At 53.3% G+C, this 17,048-nt stretch overlaps 1 protein-coding gene across 2 annotated transcripts in view; it reads left to right on the top strand.

The window, feature by feature from the left end:
• Positions 1 to 16,367, top strand: part of Nfam1 (NFAT activating protein with ITAM motif 1) — a 31,972-nt gene extending 15,605 nt beyond the window's left edge. The window contains exons 2-6 of one of the 2 annotated variants that reach the window (XM_057791996.1): positions 28 to 348; positions 1,456 to 1,568; positions 5,623 to 5,721; positions 12,516 to 12,602; positions 14,193 to 16,367. In XM_057791996.1, the coding sequence (XP_057647979.1) occupies positions 28 to 348; positions 1,456 to 1,568; positions 5,623 to 5,721; positions 12,516 to 12,602; positions 14,193 to 14,252 (680 nt within the window). In that variant the 3' untranslated portion in view covers positions 14,253 to 16,367. The remainder of the gene's footprint in view (positions 1 to 27; positions 349 to 1,455; positions 1,569 to 5,622; positions 5,722 to 12,515; positions 12,603 to 14,192) is intronic. The other variant, XM_057791997.1, reaches the window with a different exon arrangement.
• Positions 16,368 to 17,048: the final 681 nt, after the last annotated feature.

The raw sequence follows: 17,048 nt of genomic DNA, 5'->3' as shown, positions 1-17,048 counted from the left end.
CTTTATCCTGTCATTTCCCCCCCACAGGAGGGATATCAGTGACCCACACCGGCCTCCCTATCATGGTCTCTCTGGCCAACACGGCTGTCTCCTTTAGCTGCAGAATCAACTACCAGGACACACCACAATTCAAGGGCTTCACCTTTAGCTTCTTTCATGAGGATCTCCATGGCAAGAGAAGTGTGGAGAAGCCAATTGACTGCAAACACAGCCCTGGCGCAGAGAACCAGACCCTAGATTGCGAGGTTAAACTCAGCCTGCCAAATGCATCGGCCACAGGCACTTACTACTGCTTAGTCCAAGGGCACATCTCGGTGCAGGGCAGCGGCACCTTCATTCTGGTCAGAGGTAAGGCCTCCTCTTGATCCTTCCAGGTGAATGAAATGCTGGGACCACCCAGCAGTTTCTCTGCCTTGTCTTCTAGCTTTGCAAACAGAGCAGAAGCCCCGCCCCCGCCGGGAACCCCTGCCCTGCAGGTGTGCCAGGCATCCACCTTTGTGTTGAAAGAGAAGGGGCCCAGTGTGTGGATCTGCCTCTAGCCACCTTGGACAAGTGACTTGAGAGAGGTCACTCAGCCCACTGGTGCCGGGATCCCATTAGCAGTGCAGGGCAGTGTGGGGTTAGGCGTATGCACACGAGGACTTGTGAGCGTCTTGCTTGAGTGAGCATTTGCTTTACATCATTCTGAAAGTAATCCCTAGTTACCATTCTCAATGGTGTGAGACCCCCAAAGTTAAAAGCGAGCCGTGGTCAAAGTCCCGGTTCTTTCTCTAGCCACTTCTGTGAGTCCCACTGCAAGCGGCTGGGACTTTGGAATCCCACAGCCCTGGGTTTGACTTTTTGTCTTACTGCTTGACTGGATGTGACCTTGGGCCTGACCTTCACGGCAGTACTCTGCCCGATGTTGCACAGGCTAGCCTATGAGGGATGCTGCCTGGACACTTGCTCAGTAACTTTTATGGGCCCAGATGTGGGTTGTCCTTTGTCCTCTGCCAGCCAGATGGAGACAGGGAAGGAGGGTGGAGGGAGGGCTCCAGATGAGGGGACGTTTGCCCCTTGTCTACCCCTGGTGTAACTGTCCTTGTCGGTCCCAGTGTCCCTCACTCATATTGTCATTATTTCAGATACAGAAAAGGAGGTCCCCAAAGATGATATGACTCACCAGGGTCCCCTAGGCAGCCCTCAGTGGTGCCAAGGCCACTGAGTCAGGGCCACTAAAGGGGCAAATGACCTAGTCCTATCCTTAGAGTATCAGGGCAATCAAGACACACAGGACCAAAGCAAGGCCCTGAAGGGTCTCAGAGGGGACCCCGACAAGGTCAGGGGTGGTAGAGAGTTAGAAATGGGCAAAAGGGCAATGTTAAGCTTTGGGGCTAGGGGTTGGTAGGCCATGTAGGCCTTGATCTCTCCTGGGAAACTTACTCTCTGCTCCCTGCACTCCTCCCTCCCGCGCAGACACAGCATACCAGCCACCTTCGTTCAAGCGCCAGGAGACCCTGCTGTTCAGTTTTACCGGCCTGCTGGGTGCCCTGAGTGTGCTGGGCACAGTTCTACTGCTTTGGAAGAAGGTGAGGACCAAGTGGACACGTAACACATTTATGCTGAGTCTTGCATCCTCCATCCACACGATGGACCTGGGGAGGCCTCTAGGACCAGAGGAATTGCCCTGTCCCATAGGGTATCCTAGGCCCTGGGCAGGATACTCCATCAGCCCAGAGGCCCACTTCCACCCAGTTGAAAGAAATAGGGGTTCTTTAGACTTTCCCAGGTTACTCATCCCTTAAGAATCCGGCAGAAGATTCAGGCTCCCATCAGGTCCCCAGACAGAGCCTGCTCCCCACCCCTGATAGCCAGCCATGAACAAGAAGGGAGAGCCTAAGAAATGCTGTGTGCCTGACCCTCCCACACACATCTTCCCATCTCACAGCCCCAGAGAGTGAGGCCCAAAGAAGCTGTGACTTGCTTATGGTCATATAGTGAGCACATGACAGAGCAAGGGCTGGAGCGTATGTGAAGGGGACAGTGTGCTCCGGCTCTTGGCTTGCCTGTTTCCTGCTCATGATTACTCCCTAGGAGAGCTGACTCCCCGCTAGGGCACCCCTCATTCTCACCTCGCAGAGGTCTTTTCCTTGTCACCTGCCTTGGCTTGTGGGATAGGACTCTGCACTTAGTTGTGTTCAGTAAGAATCTGCTGGTGGGATTATAATTCTCAGTCCTTTCATAGTTATTAGCAAATACATGGGTTGACTTTTAAAGTGGATCTTAGCCGAGTACCTACTATGCACCAGGCATTAGGATATATCAGAGATTAGGAACCCCGAGGAAACACAACGACTAAAATCCCAAGATAGCCTGCTTGGTGGTCAGTGGGGGCTGGGGAAGGGGCCTGAGAGCACAACTCCAGACCGGGTTTGTGCTCTACCCCCCCCGCCCCCCCCCCCCACACCTTACCAGCTCTGTGAGTTTGGGCAGGCTAACCAGTTCCTCCCTGCCTCAACTGAGATCTCCGCAGAGGAGAGTCCAAGAGGAGACAATTCCAGGCATCCTGGCTGTGGACAGGAGGGTGAGGGTGGGAAGCATTAAAGAAGACCTGGGCTGCTTTGAGCACCAGGACAGCTAAGATGATGGCCATTGTGATGTCCACCATGGGAGCAGGTGTGATGACTCCACCTGATTGGATATGTGTGTGTGAAAACAGCTCTGGAAGGTCCTGGACACCTTTCCCTAGGCACTGGGTGACTGATCTGTCCCAGGGTTTATGTTTTCATCCATTGATGAGCTGCCAGGCCCCTCCCTAAGCTTCAGACTGATATGGTGAACATGGTGACTCATATATATGGGGCATAGGGTATCTCTACCTCAAATGACCAAAGGAACACTCTTCAGGACCTTAGGCCTCCTGAGGGCTCAGGATTAAACCCTGGAGCTGTGTGTGGCTTGTCCACTCACTCCCACATTTGTCCCTCAGCCTATCCAGGGTCCAGCCCCTTCTTCCTGGCCCTGGCTTGGGCCCCATTACCCTTATCAGGATCCTCGATCACCTCCCCCCAACCCTACTATCCAGCTTCTGGCTTCAGCATTTCTGTTGTCTCCCTGCCTGAGTGAAGCACCCTACAGGACAGGGACTTGATATCCTGGTGTGTGCCAGAGCCTGGCACATAGTAGGTGCTGGTGGAAGGAATCATGGGATATATGCATGCTGATTCCTGAAAGATGAAAAGGAGCAAGCTAGGGCACAAGGAGGGCAAGGTTGACATTATGGCTCCCATTTCAAAGCGGGGGAAACTGAGGTTTAACAGGTTTCTTGGGCAGAGGTACAGAGAGCTAGGTCTCAGGCCAGGCCTGCTGACCCTCCCTGGGCCTACTGGGGAGAGGAAACATGGGTAACAGAGAGCTAGGCACTATGGGAGAAGTCACTCTGGCTGGCTGGCTGACTGACTCCCCGAATAACCACAACCTGAAAGGACAAGTTCTGGCAGCGTGGGTCAGGGTCCTGAGTAGACAGAGCTGGTTCCAAGGGACAGAGCATCCCCAACCTCCACAGCAAAACGTAACCCAACCGAGTTTGCAAGGGTACTCCCCCTCTGTCCCATAGGATTCCCACTTCAGCTTGGACCTCCTCCCCTTTGCTCCCAAACTTCAATCCGTCTTGCACCTGCATCTGAGGCCAATTATGGAGCAAATCTGACCCCGTCCAGCTCCCGTGGCTCCCACTGTTCTCCACCATACCCCCCAGTAGAGACACTGGTGTCATTTGTATTCTGTGGCCTTGTCATTGCCCATTTTCCCTTCCTTGCTCTTCTCTCCCCACTCTCTTGCTCGCCCTCCTCTCCCCTGCTGGTCCCTCCTCTGCACATCCCTAACAATCCATGGCCTCCTGTGGACTTGAGCACTTTCCTGAAGCCAACAGTGTAGCTCACCTCCCTGAGCTCTCAGTGGCAAACCCAATAGGCCACAGGATCCCTGGTGCTCAGCCAGGCCCAGCATGGAAGAGGGCTTGTACCACGGCCCACAGGGGTCTCATGCCAAGACCTGTGTTTTCCAGCCTGGATCCAAAGTGCTTATCCAGGAAGCTTCCAAACAGCCACTGCCTGGGAGTTCCTGTCTTTGAGCTTTAGTGGCGTTTAGACAAGCAGGTTCAAAAGGGGAGGGGCCAGAACCCCAGCCCTCTTGACAAGGAGGTGGTACCAATGTACCCTGAGTGTCCCTGGGCTGCTGAGAGAATTAAGTGACAAGTGCAGGGGTCTTTCTGAGTTATAAACCGTGCACAGGTGGCCGCACCTGTCTGTATGAGACCCATGAATTCCCACAAACAGATGCCAACACTCTAGGTAGCATTGGGTTGGCGTCTTAGCAAACACAGACACAGGTTCCAATTCTGCCCCTGCCACTTACTGACTGCGTGTCTGCACAATCCCCTACCCTCTCCAAGATTTTACTTCTTCATGCACAGAGCGGAGATGACCCGAGAACTCGTCTGCAGGTTTGTTGAGCACAAGGAACAGGGCATGTCTCCCTCCCTGACTCCATGTTCAGCTGGATGATGCTGAGACTGGGGGTAGCACCGGTTTCTGCCTGTGAGTTAAGTAGCTCTTGAGTGCTAATCCGGGAGTAAATGGGCTGGGGGTTGGCAGGTGGCCAGGGTTTTTAATTAGCTCCTGCCCTGAGATGAGACCGATGTTGCTCCACTGTTGGCAGTGTGGTGCCTGTGATGAGGGGGGCGTCCAAACTGCCTCCCTCTGGCTGTCCCTGGGGCCCTGTGCTTTTCCAGCAGGGTGACCCAGTGTTCTCCAATTCCACTTGCCATTTGGTTTTTAGCCTTCTGGAGTTTTCCAAAGCTGGCTTGCTCTAGGCACCCTACCTGGAGCCCTCGATGCTTTCTGCTCTCCTCACTGCCCTGCCCGTCATCCTGCCCATCGGGGCAGTTAGCCTCAGGCTGACCTCTCCTTGAGCATCCTCAGTCCTGCAGGTTTGGTACATGCCTGCCTGCCTGCTGTGCTTCTGCCTGGAGCCCTTGCCTCTGTTACTGCTGAACACACTCCAGTCCTCGCATTTCCCCCAAATAACCCCTTCCTGAGTCATTGGTCTCTGAATACTGGAAGCTCTGCTGTGGTAAATTTGCGATGTATGGCCCATCTCTCCCACAAACTTTAAGGTCAGGAGGGCAGGAATGTGTCCACCCTTTCACACTGCCCAGCTAACAGAGGTGTTCAGCCGACGTGAGGTGGTTGACTGAGGGTTTCCCGAGTGCCACCAAACACCTCTCCTACGTCCCCTCCTTGAAACTTTGTAATCGTCTTGCTAAGGGGCTACTGCTGAAGACATTGAAGCTAGAGAGAAAGTGTCTTCCTTCAGGGCCACAGTCGGTGAGGGGCTGGCTGGCATTCACTTGGGGCCCACCTACAGTTTTGTCCCTAGAGTCAGGCACTCTGCTGTGACATTGCCCCTGTAGCTTCAGGCACCTCTCCCTGGAGACGGCGAGTGGAAAGGATTGAGTGATTAATTTTTGTGTGGCTCCATGGCAATCAGCAATTTCCTCCCTCGATGGGGTCTGTAAGGGGAGGGAGATGGGAGAGCTGCTTCTTCTCAGCCTCCACAGCCCTGGCTTCCTTCTCCCTACAGAAACAGATGTCAGTCCTGGGCAAGCACATTACCAGGACCTGCCCCAGTCCCAAATCCACCGGCGGAACCACAAAGCCTCCAGCAGAATCCATCTACACGGTGAGTCCCAGAGCCCTTCTACCTCTCTCGGGCTTGACCTAGAGCCTGGCTAGCTGTGTGAGGGTAGTGTTTCCTAATCTACAAAATAGACACAGCAGTTCTACAAATTATGGATTTCTACAAAGGCTAAGGGAGAGGCAATGTGTGGGCCCCCTTTTGGAACATGAGGCAGTGAGAGCAAAAGTTGGCAAGGATGAAGAAAGTTCCTTCAGCTAAGCAAATTATCCCCAACCCGGCTTGCAAGCTTTTTCCTATTTCTGTTGCACAAGTGACCCTGATGCAGCAACAGCCAAAGTCACAAAAAGAGGAAAGGGCCCGGCACCGCCCCACACCCTCGACACATCAAGGGCTTTCGCTCGTCCACCAGTCCCTTCCTCATCTATCCCTTCAGTCACAGCAAGGCTCCATGCGAGACTCCGTGTGTCACATACCCTGTTGTGTCACGTGCACCCTCTCCCCCCAACCCCCCACCCCCGCACAGTTTTCACAGTTACAAGGGGAGGGCTTGAGGAGACTGTGCCTGCCTGGTCACCCGGACGTGGGACTCCCCCCGAGTTGTGTTTCTTACAGTTCTGTGAGTAGCGTCTGCTCGGTGTAGACAAAGTCAGGGATTTACTGCCTGGTGTCACCCAAAGCCACCAGGTGCTGCCGCCGACCCCACAGCTGGCCTCTTGGGTAGCCAAGGACATATTTGGAGGGTGTTTATCACTCCTCCTGTCTCCAGAACCCTGTTGATGCACACGTGAGACCTAGCCATAAATCCCCACCCAGAGCATGATCAGAATTAGGCTATGTTTGCTGAGGGTGGGGGAGTCGGCAATGAGGCCAAGGGACGTTCCCGTGGGGGGCAACACCGACAGCTCTCAGAACAGGACAGTTCCCAAAGGCCCTTAGTTTCTCCTCTCCAGGGACTTTCCACCAGCTGCTGCAGCGTATGCCGTCCCAGATTCCCCCAAATTCCCTCTTCCTTCCCAGCAGCTCAACACTAGGAGAGAGTACAGTGTCAGCTGCTATGTGAAAATCAATCTCTCTTTCTCCCAATCAATCTCTTCCTCCCTCTCCCTCCCCACTCCCTTCCTCGCTCATCTGGCAATGAAACTCAGGGTCTTGTACACTCTAGGCAAGAGGCAAGCACTGTACTTCCGAGCAGGAGCCTCAGCCCTTATACTTGCTTTTATTTTCAGCTTTTGTTTTGACACCCATAGCTCAGGCTAACGAGTTCCTAATCCTCTTGCCTCCACCGCCAGGGTGCTGGAATTATGAGCTTGAGTTTCACTGTCCGACTGTACTTTAAGAACGTAGAGTTGCACAGAATTTGAATTTCCTTGATTTTAATGTATGTATGAACCTTTTGCCTCCACGTATGTCTGTGCACCACTTATGTGTTTGGTGTCCAGGGAAGCCAGAAGCAAGCATCAGATTCTGTAGAAATGAAGTTACAGACAGCCGTGAGCTGCCACGTGGGTGCTGGGAATTGAACTGGGGTCCTCTGGAAGAACAGCCAGTGCTCTTAACCACGGAGTCCTCTCCCCCAGCTGCTTTGTAATATTCTTTGTCTCTGGCTAAATCTATTTTTCGTATGTACACATATTCTGACTTTTATAGTGTGAGCGCCACTGAAACCGGCTTCATGTCTCACCTGGTGCTCTGCACACCCTAGGCAAGCAGCCGCACCTCACTCACGGTGCGTGAGTGTTCTCTAGGTGCCAGTGAGAGCAAATTTGCTGATCACATTGCTAAAATGGTCCGGATCCTTGTTGGTCCCTATTGATTTTCTCTGTCTTATCAGGTGTTAAGTGTCTGCCAGTGCGGTGGTGGGTCTGCATACATCCCCCTTTAACTAGCCTTCACGTGGAAGAGCACTCAGACTTTATCCGAAGCACTGTAGCACTTGAACTTGTGTTTAGAATCCTGACCTATTAGAGTTTCTAAACGGGCCAGCCTGACAGAAGCGAAGCCTTGCGCTTGTTTTGCTGTAGACAGGGTCTCACTGTGTTAACTCGGACTTGTCTGGAAGTTGCTGATTCTACCACTTAAACCTTCTGAGTCCTAGTCCTGATGATTAATGCAGGGTTAGTCATCCAGCATTGCCTTTGCAGCTCCCAGCACACTCTGATTCCTTCCGTCTTAAATTTCTCTTCTTGAACTGTGTCCCCTCCAGTTGCTCTCCCTTCTCTACAGATGACAGAACGCCCCAGGGTGCCTTTTCTTGATTTTTTTTTTTATTTGACATTTAAAAAGAAAATCTGTGTGTGCACGTGTGTGCATACCATCTGTATATGTGAGTGTGGATTTCAATGTGTTTCAGCAAGTGTGTGGAGGTCCGAGGGCAACCTGGGATGCTGGCCCTTGCTTTCTACCGTAGTTGGGACGAGGTCCGCTTGTGTTCACTGCGTCATACTCCAGGCTAGTTGGCCTGCGAGCCTCCAGGAATTCTTGTCTCTGCCTCTCATCTCACTGTAGGAGTGCTGGAATAACAGGCATACATGGCTTGCACCTGGTTTTGTATGGATTCTGGAGATTTGAACTCAGGCCCTGCACACTTGTGGCAAGGACTTGGCCCACTATGGCATCTCCTAGCCCTCACCCGCTCCTTTCTGACTGGCTAGCCCTGCAGCCACCCTTCAGCAGAGCTCTCCTTGACAGTCACTCTGGTTCCACGTGGCTGTATCCGACAGGCAGTTCTGGGTCCCCAGGTCCCTTGGTGACTCAGCAGCTTCTGACAGCTCCCTGAGTGCTCCCTCCTCCTCGATTCTAGAACATTTCATTCTTTCTCGATCCTCCCCTGATTCACCGCCACACCTCTTCAGCCTCCTCTCACTGATTCCTCCTTGGGAGCTGTGGAACCCTCATCTCCAAATATCGGTGTAGACATTGGGGTTCAGCCCTGGGACCTCTGCCCTCTTTTACTATCACTCCCCACCCCTGAGTGATCTCATCGGGAAGGGTTCTGAATACCATCCATGTCTGGATCAGCCCCAGCTTTTGTCTCAAACATCCCTGAGCCTTGGACCAAGCTCCACCGTGATGTCTCATTTGCAGTTCTCAGCCAAATTCTAAATCTTCAGGCACTATGTGCTTCTAACATCCTCTCCCTGGGAAATGCTGGCTGTTCTGTCAGTCACTCAGGCCAGACACCCTTCCTGTTCTTGCAGGTGGAGGTGCTGAAGCAATTCTTTTGTTTTTTGTTTTGTTTTTGTTTGGTTTGTTTTTTTTTGTTTGTTTGTTTTGTTTTTTGTTTTTTCGAGACAGGGTTTCTCTGTGGTTTTGGAGCCTGTCCTGGAACTAGCTCTTGTAGACCAGGCTGGTCTCGAACTCATAGAGATCCGCCTGCCTCTGCCTCCCAAGTGCTGGGATTAAAGGCGTGCGCCACCACCACCCGGCTTTGTTTTGTTTTTTAATTGAGACAGAGTCTCGCTTGGCTGGCCTGGACCTCACTATGTGGACTAGGCTGTACATGACTATGCCTACAGAAGCAATTCTTGAGGCCAGCAATCCTTTAGAAGTTGCCATCCCACCCTAGATCAAGATTAGAAGTCTGTTCACAGCCTCCAAGTTGTCACTGTCTACCCGTCAAGAGGTCCTTCCTATACCTACTTTCTCCTCAGATGGTCCTTTCCAAAATAATACACACGACAGCCTCCCCCGGCTCCTCTCTCCAGGCGTCATGCCCTGCTCTTCCTTAGGTTGTCACGGTCTCCCTCAAGCCCCCTCCTCATCCTCGTCCTGCACAAGCTCAGGGCTGTGGCCTGACGCTTGCTCTGACCTTCCAGGGCAGCTTAGATTCAAGACCTGATGCAGGGTAGAGGGGATAACTATAACAAATGGGGTGTCAGTAGCTTCTGAAGACCTCCCCTCACCTCTGCTCTCTGCCTCTGCCTGGCCCAGTGTCCCTGGCCTCCAGTTCCTCTTGTCTTCTTTGAAGTGATTTTTTAAAAAAAGATTTATTTGTTTTTCTATGCATTGGTGTTTTGCCTGCCTGTATGTCTGTGTGAGGGTACCAGGTCCTCTGGAACTGGGGTTACAGACAGTTGTGAGTTGCCATGTGGGTACTGGGATTTGAACCATGGTCCTCTGTTTTTTTTTTTTTTTTTTTTTTGGTTTTTCGAGACAGGGTTTCTCTGTGGTTTTGGAGCCTGTCCTGGAACTAGCTCTTGTAGACCAGGCTGGTCTCGAACTCACAGAGATCCGCCTGTCTCTGCTTCCTGAGTGCTGGGATTAAAGGCGTGCGCCACCACCGCCCGGCTGAACCATGGTCCTCTGGAAGAGCAGTCTTAACTGCTGAGCCATCTCTCCAGCCCCATGAAGTGACTTTTCTCACACTCAGATGTGATAATGGAAAATCTTTCCCAGGAGTGGATTGGCAACTTCAATCATACCAGAACCCTGATCCAGAGCTGGGGTGCTCCGCAGTACTGCCTCTTTCTAAACTGTAATCTCCAGAGGAGATCCAGGCCCAGACAGCTAGCTTCACAGTGCCCTGGACCAACCTGGAGGCTGGCCTTGATTCTTCCACCAGGCTAATGAACATTTCTAACTGCCCACTGGGCAACAGGAGGCAAAGGGGTCTGTAGGACCTGAGAGTCAGACAAGTAACCGCTGTAGAGCAGAGGCCAGCAGAGCCTAGCCTGGACAATCTGGCAGAGAGTCGAGGGAGGCAACCTCCCCGTTAGCCCTGCCGCACATTGGTGAGAAAGGCCCAGAAAACTGAACTGGACGAGAGGCTCAGAAGTGCCCTACTGACAAGGCCCTCCCCTGCATTTCACAGCCGGGAACAGCAGGTCAAACCCTGAATGCAAATGCAGCCAGCAGGTCAGGACTGTCAAAGGCTCCACTGGACACCAGCTGAGTGATGGCCACGCTTGCCTTTTGTAGCACAGACACCAGGAACAGGGTGCCCTTCCCTGACTCTGATGGTCCCTGGCTTCTCTGGGTTTGCACCTGCTAGGGTGGCCAGAATATTGGAGACATGAGAGAGAGGGAACCACCTGTGGTCCCTGGGTCTGTGAGTCTGAGAAAGGCCTGAGGGGTCATAGTGTGTCTGGGCAACATGTTCTACCCTGTGCACTGGGCAGAGGTTAGTTCTCTGGTCAGGCACAGAGGCGCACAGGGCTCAGAATTGGCCTTGGAAGTTCTCTTCCCTTGGAGATGAGGCAGGCTGGAAAATCCTCTCCCAACCCCCTCCCTCTGTCTAGCTGAGAGACACTCTGAGCAGTCCTCAGGACGGATTCGCCACCCTGCCTGTGTCTGATGCCCTTGAAGTTAGGGTCTCCCAAGCGCCAAATGGTTTATTACAGGGGTTTTCATGCGTGGCTACCTCTGGGCGCTTTCTTCCCTTCTCCCCCCCCCCACACCTCCCCCCCACTCCTGCCTCTGAGCACCACCTGTCTCCCCAGCCTGCCTCACCAACCCCTGCTTGACTGTTGCCAGGGAAACCGCCTCCTTGGCAACAAGCCGGCATCCATGTGACAAGTACACTGGGGAAGGGAGGGTTTCTGCCTCTTGCTTGGGCTTTTGCAAGCTGTGTTCTAGAGCTCCGAAACACCGCAGCTGGGGTGGTGCCTTCCTGGGCGATCTTTGAACAACTGCATATTAAGCACCTACTGTTTGCCAACTTTATGTGCAGCCTCATATTTATTCACGTGTTGGGCCTATAAGACAGATATGATAATTCCCATTTTGTAGATGAGGAAACTGAGGCACAGAGCAGCAAAGAGGCCTATGACAGCAGGTATCAGAGCCAAGAATTGAACCTGGTCTTGTCTGACTTCAAAGCCAGGGTCTTTTCACCATCTTGGAATCTGTGTTCTGGCTGCTAAAGACCCTCAGGAGTGACTGGCCCCACACACCTAGTAGGGGAGAAGTTCCCTCACCAATCCTCACCTGGTGGCACTGTCACTGTGCCGAGACCAGCTATAGAGTTTGGAGCCCACAGACAAACCAGCATGGTCCCTGTCCCCAAGAGATTCCCAGTCTGCTGAAGGCTGTGGGTGTACCTTGGATGTGAACCCCATCGAAGAGAGCCACAGAGGCTGGGTCCCAGCTTCCCAGCCCCAGGGAAGTTCTCTGGAGAAGTCATAGATTGCAGGACTGTGGTCAGGGGAAGAGTGGGAGCATGTGTTTCCAAGGGTGCATATTTAGGGAATGACTCTGGCCCTAGATGGCCCTAGATGGCCAGAGTAGGGTCACTTGAGGGGACCAAAGGAAATAATAGGCTGGGGAGAGAGCAGCGTGTGCTGGGCTCTGGAGTTAGATTCTGGAATCCTCCAGCAAGGCACAGGACTGATGAACGAGGAGTGAACTCCCACTGTGTGCCTGGGTCATCTGGGAGCCCTGGATGGGTAGTAAGAGGAGACTTAGAAGGTGGATGAGTGGATGGGATTCCGTCATGGACAGTCCCTGAACCAGGGAGTGAGGGCAGAAGTTAGCAGGGACCCTAGGTGTCATGTAGGGCGCTTCCTTCTGCTGCTGGGGCCTCGGGGACCTGAGGACTGTCAGGGGTGGTGGGCGACAGTGCATCCTTTTGCCAGCCAGGGGGAGTCTGGACTGTGTCCCGTTCTGGGCTTTGCTGGTGGTCCTTGAGGGAAGTGGTGTGGTATAAACAGAGTTGGCCCTGTACAATCAGGGCAAGGACTCAGGTGACTCAGAGACTGGCAGTTTTAATGGGGACAGCCCAGGTGTTCTGTCCTTCTCTGGGCTTCCACAGCACATCCGGTTAACAACAGGCAGGAACCTGGGGACTGACTGTCCTTCTATGTCACCTGCCGTTGACACTGGTGCCCTCTTTCCCACAGGGTCTACAGCCCCGAGAGACAGAGGTCTACGCCTGCCTCGAAGAAGAGACCGGCAGCCCCGTCTCCAGCCAAAGTCCTCCCTCCAAGGTATGCCTGGGCCTGGGGACACGGAGCCTGCTTCCTTCTCACCCCTCCCTCCCTCATCTCTGCCATGGGAATTTAATAGACCCCAGAACTGGGCCACACGCAATTGACTGTGCCATCCCCACAAGCTGGCCTAGCGGTTGGGAGGACTGGCAGCTTTGAACTCGGTTGGTCCCTCAGCAGCCCTGCAGCCTTGGAGGAGCTTGAATCTCTTGGTCTGTATTCGGAGGAGCCAGGATAATCCTCACCTCCCAGGCTTTCTTTGAGAACAGCTCACGGTGTTGAGAGGGCGACCCAGGACCCAGCGTGAACTCACACAGTGTGGTGATTATAACCACTGCTGGTGAGCACTGTGCAGTGTCTACACTGGCCAGTCAAGTGAGAGCATAAGGCGTCCAGATGGCCCTAGGCATGTGCCGGTTACAGTCTGAGTTGGAGGAGCACTGGTGCCAGCTCTAGCTGTTATTGTGACCGGGCCTTGGGCTCACTACTTTGTCACACGTCCTCTCAGTGTGCTCAACCGGGCGGCGGTTGCGCACGCCTTTAGTCCCAGCAGAGTATCTTTGTGAGTTCAAGGCCAACCTGGTCGACAAGAGCTAGTCCTAGGAGGCTCCAAAGCTACAGAGAAACCCTGTCTCGAAAAAAGAAAACCTCAGTGTGCTCATCTCTAAAGTGGATGAGTAATATTGACCTGAGCTGCCAGCTTTGCCAGAATTCAAAAGAGTAACGTGAGCCCCAGAGCTTTGAACTCTACAAAGCAGCAGTGTGGTCACACTGGTGTGGGAAGCCTGCAAGGTGGGTGGTCTCAAAACACGGTGGAGAAGCCTTAAGGAGTGCAGGAACTGGTACTTGGCCCCCTTGCTCCAGGCTGGAAGTGTTTGTTGAATCTCTAGTTTTCAAAACCCTGAACTAGGCCCTAACTGGAAGCAGGGTCTCCCACCCCAGACCACTGGAAAGATCTCAGTCAGTATCTATACAAGGGCAGGCTCTGGGATGCTAGGCAGGAAAGTGAGGTACACTTGCCTTCTAGAAACTTACTCTGCAGGAATAAACTACTGACCCCAAAGGCGTGCAGAGAAACTGGTAGCCTTGTGTGGAGTACATGCAGTGTGAGGAACAGGGAGGGCTCCCTGGTCTTCTTAAGATGCACCTGCTGGTGAATTTTTAAGGGCTGAGTGTCTATGTGGAGGGGATCGCATTCCAGACCAAAGGAAGATCATGGGGAGAAGCCAGGAACTGGCCCTGGGAGCCTGCTGGGGTTAGAGGGTGGAGGGCAGCTATGGAGAGGCATGGCAGAAGAAGTGGGCTTGGGGACAGAGACCATGTTTCCTGTCGAAGTGACTCAGTAAGCTATCTGTCTGCCCCCCACCAAAAATAAATTGGTACAAATTCATAGCCAGGCGTTGTGGTTCATGCCTATCACTGCAGCATTCTGGAAAGATTGCAGTGAACTCAAGACTAGCTTGGGCTACACAGAGCTAGTCATCAATGCAATCAATGACTAAACATTGGCTCAAATTTGTTCTTTTCCTACCTAATATTTCTCTCTCTCCTTTCTCTCCCCTCCTTCGTTCCTTCTCTTTTCTCTCCTAGGAGAAATGGAATAGGTTTGAGGAAGACAATGAATTTAACCTCGTCTATGAAAACCTCTAGGAGATGTTCCATAAGCCCTGAGCCTTCTCTTGGATTAGGGACCCGGAGCCACTTCTCTTGTCTGAGGACATGATCTGGGCCAGGAACAGGGCCCGTAGACCATGTTGTCACCTGCACATTCAGGCCTCTCCCTGACCTAATCTCCCATCCTTCCTGCCAGCCAGTTGCCATCTCTGGGCTTTCGCCCAGCCTTCTCCTCCATCTAGAGAGTCATTATTCCCCTGATCCTGTGGGCAAAGTGCTCCTCAGTCCCCCCCACCCCCCGAGCTCTTTTGTCCACCACCTCTTTCCCTCTTCATCCTTTACTGCCATTCCCTACAGAGCCGTGTACATGGCTCTCTTGACACAGGTCTCCATCTGGGCCCGCCGGCAGATCAGGGCTGTACCCGGCCACTGAGCCGTGCTCCCTGCTCAGTCAGCCCAAAGGCACAAATTCACAGCCAGGCGTGGTGGCTCAGGCCCATCACTGCAGCCTTCAGGAGGCTGAGCAGAAGGATCGCAGTGAACTCAAGGCCAGCCTGGGCTACACAGTGAGATCAATGCAATAAATGACTGTCTGCCACATACTGGGTGGAGCTGGGAAACAGTATAGCTAAGGAGAAATGAAGAGTGGGCAGCGAAGAACTGCACAGAAGCTGGCTGGGTCCAGGGCCTGATATGGAGGCTTAGGATATGGCAAGTGGCGGTGAACCAGGGCCTGGAGCAGGGAGGTTCCTTGCTTACGGTAGGGGTAGAGGACTGTTTATACAGGAGCTTCTTTCTCCCAACAAGAACCCCTAGCTGATTTCCCATCAGCCTGAGTGGGCACTCACCTCACTGTGCTTACTGCCCTTGGCTTTCCAGGCCTCTTCCTTGCTCTACCCTAAGACCCAGCTCCCCCAAATCCCTTCCTTGTGGCCTCTTCTGGCCCCACCACCCGCAGCTTCATCCTTTTCCCCCCTGTCTTTATTTATTTGCTTTTGGCCCTTGGAGACCAGCCTAGCTGTCTCCATGCCACCTCCGTGTGACTCTGTGTGGCTTGCGCTCTGCTTTGGGGGTGGGGGGGTAGGTGGGCGGGCGGGTCTCTGCGCTGAAGAAGCTCAAACCAGGGTGGACAAAAGTGAGTCTCAGCTTTTCTGCCCCCTCCCCCCACCAGAAATTCATTCAAAGAACCCCTCATTTCACCCTCCAGGCTGCTCAGCAATAAGGAAACCATCTCCTTGGAAGACAGGGACTCAAGGTCTCTGTGTCTGGGCTCCCGGGATCGTTTCTCACCCTTCTTCCCTCCTTTACCTGCCTCTCCTTTGCCTTTCCCAGACTCAGTTTATCTGTGAAACGGACAGGCCAATCTGCTTCCCCTGCTTTCTAGGCTACTTCAAAAGTTCCTGGAATGTTCTCATTCCAAAGCCTGTGTGCACCCAGGGGACACGGAGGTGTCAGTGTGCAGGCACCTAGCCTGGACGCAGCAGTACTGAACCATCTCCCCTCAGGCAGCACCTTCTGTTCTGCAAGTGAGACCCTTCTTGAAGGAAGAGAAAGGCTAGAGCGGAAGACACAGGCTCATCTCTGGAAGCCCACTGTGCCTCTGGATAGTGGCACCAGGCTTTTCTGGGCCCAGTGACCAGCAACCTACAAGTCTGGTTCTATCGAGGCCCACTCTGTGAACATCCAACAAGCAAAGCTCCTCATGGACTGGGTTAAGTGAAGGCCTGTGCTCCCCGAGGCTGGTTTAATGAGTTCCTGGTCTGTGAAGGAGGGAAACTGTGTGGCACAGAGCTGTCCCCAGGCTCCTGACTCCAGCAGCCTGAGAGGAAGGTCAATGCTGGGGTGGGAACTGCAGTCAGCAAACACTTGGCTGCTACTTCCCCCGCATCCTGAGCTCTATGACCAGTCTCTGGACTCTCTGACTGGGACTCAGGTTTCCCCTGCCCTTTCTCAGAGAGTGAGGAAGCCTGGTGTGAATTCACATGGTGCCCTGGCTGAGGACCCAGCACTCAGGCCTCCCAGAAGTCCCCAATGTCCCCACTGCCTCTTCCCTATAAAGAAGCTGAGGGGACCTGGCAAAACCTACTTTGTTTTTGTCTCTTGCCTGTGAAAAGCCTTCTGTGGCTTCTACTTCTCTTGCAATAAAGTCTCAGCTCCTTACTGTGGCCGAGGAACTATGGAAGACTGACCCATTGCCCCTCCCGGGAACACAGACGTTGCCAGAGTGATGTGATGCCTAAGGTCTGGTTGCGGCAAAAACAGGCACAAGGTTGGGGGGCAGGGCTTATGAAGGGCTCTATTGGTCAAGAATCGAGTCTGGGAAGGGAAGGAGAAGGAAAAGAGGAGGAGGAAGAAAAGGAAGTTGTAGGGTTCAGGGTGGGACCTAATAAGGGGTTTCCATATTAGGGAGAGTTAGAGAAGAGTATTTTGTGTCTCCCAGTAGTCAACAAAGAAGGCTGAGCACCCACCAAAGCCTAAGAGCCTGGAGAGAGGAGCTGGTGCAAGGATGCGGATGGCAAGGATGAAGGAGGAGAAGGGGCCCCTGAATGTGAACCCCTTGGGGACAGGCCTTGAATGGGAAGGGAGAGGAGAGGCACAAGACCTCCCTTAGGACCCAGCTCCACCTCCTAGCAGCAACTCAGACTCGATTAAGTCACTACCTGCCTGCTTGAGCCTGGGTTTCCAGCGACAATCCAGACCACTCAGGGTGTAGTGGACAGACGGGGAGGTCCCCGGGCCCTGCCGAGTATGTTTCCTTGATTCAAGCTGCTAGGGCAATGATAGAGAGCAGACAGACCTCCTCAGAAAAGGGAAGCATCCTTCTCAGGAGGC

Source organism: Chionomys nivalis, chromosome 17 (assembly GCF_950005125.1).
Source record: "Chionomys nivalis chromosome 17, mChiNiv1.1, whole genome shotgun sequence".
Classification (NCBI taxonomy): Eukaryota; Metazoa; Chordata; class Mammalia; order Rodentia; family Cricetidae; genus Chionomys; species Chionomys nivalis.
The sequence above is the reverse complement of the archived record's forward strand: the minus strand, read 5'-3'. Positions and strand labels throughout refer to the sequence as shown.